This window comes from Coenobita brevimanus, chromosome 54 (assembly GCF_032717465.1).
Source record: "Coenobita brevimanus isolate Jiangsu-jjx chromosome 54, ASM3271746v2, whole genome shotgun sequence".
NCBI classification, from domain to species: domain Eukaryota; kingdom Metazoa; phylum Arthropoda; class Malacostraca; order Decapoda; family Coenobitidae; genus Coenobita; species Coenobita brevimanus.
The window spans coordinates 272,501-278,720 of record NC_137007.1 but is presented as its reverse complement, the minus strand read 5'-3'; the positions used below and the strand labels follow the sequence as shown (position 1 = coordinate 278,720).

General features: G+C 39.1%; 1 protein-coding gene across 1 annotated transcript in view; it reads left to right on the top strand.

The window, feature by feature from the left end:
• Positions 1-392: 392 nt before the first annotated feature.
• LOC145400916 (potassium channel subfamily T member 2-like) overlaps positions 393-6,220 on the top strand; it is a 222,844-nt gene continuing 217,016 nt past the window's right edge. Inside the window, exons 1-2 of the mRNA XM_080273274.1 lie at positions 393-461; positions 4,551-4,755. Of these exons, the coding sequence (XP_080129400.1) occupies positions 4,562-4,755 (194 nt within the window). The 5' untranslated portion in view covers positions 393-461; positions 4,551-4,561. The remainder of the gene's footprint in view (positions 462-4,550; positions 4,756-6,220) is intronic.

Sequence of the window (6,220 nt, the reverse complement as noted above, 5' to 3'; positions counted from 1 at the left end):
CACTCAAGTGCTCTCTTCCCTCCCCCCCTCACTCTCAGGTTACTTTCTTTCAAGTTACTCTGTCACTTTAATACCATTTTCCTACATTAATCTTTTTTTTTCTCTCTTACACTTTTCCTCTCTCTCTCTCTCTCTCTCTCTCTCTCTCTCTCTCGCTACCATCTCTTTCTTCCCTCTCTCACTGTTCCTACCATAATTCTCACATCCTTTCTCAATCTGCTCTCTGATACCTCCTTCTCCTCCTCTCTTTTTCTCTCTCCTCTCAGGCCCTCACGCATTCTCGCTGCTCTCTTTTTCTCTCCCAGTCCTCCATTTTCCATAGTGGAGTAATAAACACACACACACACACACACACACACACACACACACACACACACACACACACACACACACACACACACCTCATCCCTCCACCACCTTAACTGCATCTGTGATACTGCGAAACACGTTAATATAGAAAGGTAAGTTGCGTCAAAAGTTACGTTTTATTCTTAATTCATGTTAGCAGTCGAGACAAAAGTTCGCTTAATATTTTACCTTTGTATGTCACTTTCCTCTGTTGGTTAATACTGCTAATGTGAGAATTCGATATGTTTCTCTGCCTATAGTCTCTCTCTCTCTCTCTCTCTCTCTCTCTCTCTCTCTCTCTCTCTCTCTCTCGTGAAGTAGACGCAGTGGAAGTGTAGCCGAATTTTTGTCAGAATGGTTTATTATTATTATTATAGACTACAATACATGAGGCACTAAAAAATTAAACCCAGAGGTTTTGATTCACCTCAGGTTAGAAATTTTGACATTGCTGTTAGAAACATTGTAAAAATAAATAAATAAATGAATAAAAAATAAATAAATGAATAAATAAATAAATAAATGATGGATAGCAGTAAATACAACTATCAGTATGTCGATAGATTAATATTTTTTTTATTTTGATAGATTACATTTTTTTTTTTAGAAAAGTTACGTACAGTATTTTTTCTGTGATACTGATTGATAACTATGTAGGCCAAACAAATATTAATTTGATGATAGCTTACCATGTGTATAATTTTTATTTTAATGGATTACCTAATATATACTTGTAATTTCGAAAACTTACACGACGATGTAGGATGTAAAAGAAGGTGCTGAAGAGGCAATATGAACATTATTATTACGAAGATGCTGCTGTGGTGATGTGAAATAATCCATGCCTTGATTTTTTTATGTTAAGTTTCTTGGTTTTATGGTAGTACTTGTTTTTTAGTAGATTGTTCACCGTTCTGTTTGTTTAAAAAAAAGTATGTATCAGTCAGTTCATCCTGTCATGCATCTGCTACTTTATTCTTCCGTCTGTCTGTCTGTCTACCTACTTGCCTTACCTACCAACCTACCTACCTACCCACTCACCCACCTACCTGCCTGCCTGCCTACAATCTGTTTAACTGTCTGTCAATCAGTCAGTCTATCTATCTATGTGGCCAGTCTCGAACCATCCAATCTGGCTCCCTAATGAGTGTAAGGGAAGGTAATCTGTCTTTCCATCTGTGTACTCGTCCCTCCGTCTATCTGTCCATCCATTGTCCTTCAGTCGATCCTTTCTTCTGTCCATCCATCCATTCTCTCTCTCTCTCTCTCTCTCTCTCTCTCTCTCTCTCTCTCTCCACTTATCTATCCCCTTAACCCTTCCATCTGGCGTCATATATAGTTTAAAGGGAGGGGGGTCTAATCCAGCCACCTATCGGTCTCTATCTATCCATCTGTCTGTTTTGTCTGTTCATCTATTTATCTATCTATCCATCTATCCATCCACTCAGCCCTCCCCCTAACCCTTTCATCTGGCGTCATAAATAGGGTGAGGGCTGGGGGCTAATCCGCACCCTGCAGAAAAGAGTTAATGAGATTCGAGGCAAAATAAGGTGGAAAAAAACAGTAAGGGAAGGAAAGTATCTGAGATTAACTTAAGGCAGGAAAATATTAGAAAAAAATAAGGGAATAAAATAGTAGTAAAAAGATAAGGGAAGAAAATATAAGTTAAATAGTAAGGGAAGAAAATATTAGTCAGAAAAGTAAGGGAAGAAAATATTAGTAAAAATATAATGGAAGAAAATATTAGTACAACAAAGCAAAAAAAAGTAAGGGAAGAAAATATTATTTAAAAAATAGGGGAAGAAGTTAAAAATGAGGGAAGAAAATATTAGTAAAAAATAAGGGAAGAAAATATTAGTTAAAAATAAGGAAAGAAACTATTAGTTAAAAACATGAAGAAAGAGTTAGTGAAAAGGAAGAAAATATTAGAAAAAAATTGAAAGTTTGGTATTGAGTGAAGAAATTTATTAAGGGGATCAAAGCAACGCAAAAGAAGTGAAAAAAACGATAAATAATTAAAAAAAAAAAAAGAATGAAAATAATGAGGTAAACTGGGCGATCCATATATACTTTACCTTTTCCATTTCCCGGGTGAATTCTCATGTGTTGGGGGGACGGCTTAGCATTATCATTATCAGTGTCTGCCCAGCGTTATTTATTTCCTACTCCCAGACCCACACCAGCAGCTGAGCCGTCCCCGCAACACAAAAGACCGCTGGGTGAGTTTCTAGTAGAGTATGTGCCAACCTGTTTTTCGAAATAATTTGAACTCAATTAAAAAAAAAAATTAGGAGTTATCCAGTCTAAGAGAGAGAGAGGGAGAGAGAGAGAGAGAGAGAGAATTCGGACAGTACTTACACTACTTTCTGTACCCACTCTTCCCTAATAAAATCACCTGACGTTAGCTGTAATGGAATCCTAGACTTGCCTCGAGCATTAGAGTGTTAATGAGAATGATGAGAAAAGAACAGAGAAACCCAGAGAAGTATTGAGATAAACTTGGGAAATTATTGGGAAACAAGAAGTATGAACGAGTCAGGAATGTTGGAATTCCTCCTCCTCCTCCTCCTCCTCCTCCTCCTTCTCCTTCTCCTTCTCCTTCTCCTTCTCCTCCTCCTCCTCCTCCTCCTTCTCCTCCTCCTCCTCTTTTTTATCGGAAAGAAAAAATAATTGACGAAAGCAGAACAATTTATTTTCCGGAAAATAAATAAGGAAGGTATTGGAGGTCGGCAAGATATTGAGAGAAAATAAGATTAATTAGGTGAGAGAGAGAGAGAGAGAGAGACAGAGACAGAGACAGAGAGACAGAGACAGACAGACAGACAGACAGAGACAGAGACAGATTGACCTAGTTGTAATTGGCTACTCGGAATATCCAATTTGGCGATGGACATATACAGATTGGAGAGAGAGAGAGAGAGAGAGAGAGAGATCGTAATTGGCTACTCGGAATCTCCCATTTGGCGGTAGACTTGTATAGTTTGGAGGAAATGAAAGAAAAGGAGGGGGGGAAAGAAAGAATGAGGGAGAGAGAGGAATAGAGGAAGGTGAGGAAGAGGAGGAGACGGATGGGAGGGAAGGAGGAAAAGAGACAGGGAAGTAGAGAATGATGGGAAGAAACAACAGAGAGAGAGAGAGAGAGAGAGAGAGAGAGAGAGAAGGGGAAGAAAGGAGGGGAAGCGGGGAGGTAATTGAAGATAATGAAAAGAATAGGAAGGAATGATTGGCTGGGAGATGAGGTGGAGGGAGGGAGAGGAGAGAGAGGGGTGGAGGGTTGGAGAAGAGAGAGGAAGATGAGAGGGAGCAAAAGAGAGGAAAGTAGGAAGGAGAGAAAATAGAATGAAAGAGAACAGAAGGAGCAAAAGAAAGAAATGAAGGAAGGAGAGAAAAGAGAATGAAAGAGAACAGAGAAAAGTAGTAAGGAATGATGATATACAGCAAGAAAAATTACGAGAGAGAGAGAGAGAGAGAGAGAGAGGATAGGTATAAAAGTAAAAAATAAAAACAGGTGAAGTTGGTAATGCCTAAAGTAATTTGTCTTTCCTCCTAAAAATAAGAAAAGAGGAGTGAATGATGAAATGATAATATAATCGCTTATTACCAACAGATCTGTAACCTTTAAATTCTTCCCTTTCTCACAGTTTTCACAACTCCTCCTATTCACAAATCTCGCCATTTCTACATCACTTTTCCACTAGCTTTCTTGCCAACGCCATTTCTTCTTACATCGCTGCTTTTAAATTTACTCTGTCTAGCGATTCTGATTTGTATCAACTTTCCTCTCAGAACAGCCTTTTCTTCCATGACCCGTAACATCAACCTCTCTCTCTCTCTCTCTCTCTCTCTCTCTCTCTCTCAGTGCCCAAAGCATGCAGTTTCCACAATGTATGTAATTTAAAAACTTTTTTTTTTTTGTACTTTTAATAAGCTGGCTTTCTTTCTGCAACTACCCATTTCCGCAATACCTAATTTCTCCTCCATGGGTATTGACAAACTCTAATATCCTAAGCCTCCGTAGCTGAAACCTTCTCTTTCTAAGTAAATAACTCTTCATCTTCTTTTTTTTTTTTTTTTTATAAAGCATCCGTAGTTTTCTGTTTCCCCAACATCCCTTGTTTACAACTTCGTTTTCTACATCTTCATTTTCTTCTAAATCCTCTTTTCAAATCGTCTATTATTTGTCGTCTCTCCTCCTCCACCAGACTCCATCAGAATGTCCATGTCCAACCTGTTCTTGTTCCGCCTTCACAACCTTCGTCGGGAGGAAGGCAGGAGAAATAAGAAGAAAAGCCGTCCCGGGTTGCAAGATTGTGCCAACCTGCTGACACTGGCGCCCTCCAGGTTGTACGAAAAGCCTCCCCTCACGCCCACAGACTCCCTCGATGAGCTGGCTTCACACATCCCAAGGTACAGAGAGAGAGAGAGAGAGAGAGAGAGAGAGAGGGTATTTGGTGACGTATGTATGTGTTTGTTTTAGATAAATTGATTGGGAGATTTGTTTTTGCTTCTGCGTGTTTGTAGTATTTGTGTGTGTGTATGTGTGTGAGTGTGTGAGAGAGAGAGAGAGAGAGAGAGAGAGAGAGAGAGAGAGAGAGAGAGAGAGAGAGAGAGAGAGAGAGGGAGAGAGAGAGAGAGAAAGGTATTTGGTGACGTATGTATGTGTTTGTTTTAGATAAATTGATTGGGAGATTTGTTTTTGCTTCTGCGCGCGTGCGTGCGTGCGTCTGTGTGTGTGTGTGTGTGTGTGTGTGTGTGTGTGTGTGTGTGTGTGTGTGTGTGAGAGAGAGAGAGAGAGAGATGTATGTGCATGCTCCTGCTTGTTAGAGTTTAATTATTTCCATTTATCAATTTAATGACCGTTTGTATTTCCACGTTTTGACCTTTCCTGTATCCATCCCCCCCCCCCTATCTTTTTTTCCCGTCCGTTTTTCTCTTCGCATCCATTCGTGCGTATAGACTTACCTTTCCATTTGCTGAATGGAGTCGGTAGTTTTTCCTCCTGTAGTTATGTCTGTCGTCATTATTTTGTCTGACTGTGGATTTACTTTGTTTCTGGATTTACTTTGTGTCTGTCACGGGGTCTGTTTTGTCTGGATTTACATCTGTCTCTCTGGATTTATTTTGGCTCTCTGGATTTACTTTATGTCTCTGTGGATTAACTTTGTCTGGATTTACTTTCCGTCTTTCTGTCTGCGTTTACTTTTTTATTTTAATTTCGCTTATGTTTGTTACCGCTTCCTCCAGGGAACGTCGGCTTCATTCTATGCTAGCAAACGTAGACGATTTATTTCAGCCTATATAGATTTTTTATGTCTATATAAGCAACCCTCAAGCCCGAAAGATCATTCCATAGTTACAAAATAGTAGTAGTAGTAGTAGTAGTAGTAGTAGTAGTAGTAATAATAATAATAATAATAATAATAATAATAATAATAATAATAATAACTCAGCATCATCAGCAGTGAGAAAATAATGACGTCCACCAGTAGTAGTTATAATCACCTTGCATCTATCGTGAGAATGGGTCTGCCACTCCGTTTACACTCTGTTCACATTAACTTGGCTAAATTTACCGTCTCTCCGATTTCGGTTTAGGAGAGGCTTTTCGAAATAAAGGTAAACGATACATCCTTCACGACATATGCGTCCTCTTGACTTGAACGGAAATGTCTGCTGATAGTTTGATGAAAATGATGACGCCATCGTAGAGAGAGAGAGAGAGAGAGAGAGAGAGAGACTATAATTATTCAGGGTGCCCTGCGAAATTTTTGATAAACTTTAGGATGCTGAGCTAAAGGTAATTTCGAGTTTAAAAAGAAAAAATGGGTCCAGTTCTCAGCCATTATAGAGCCACAGATGCTGACTTTAACCT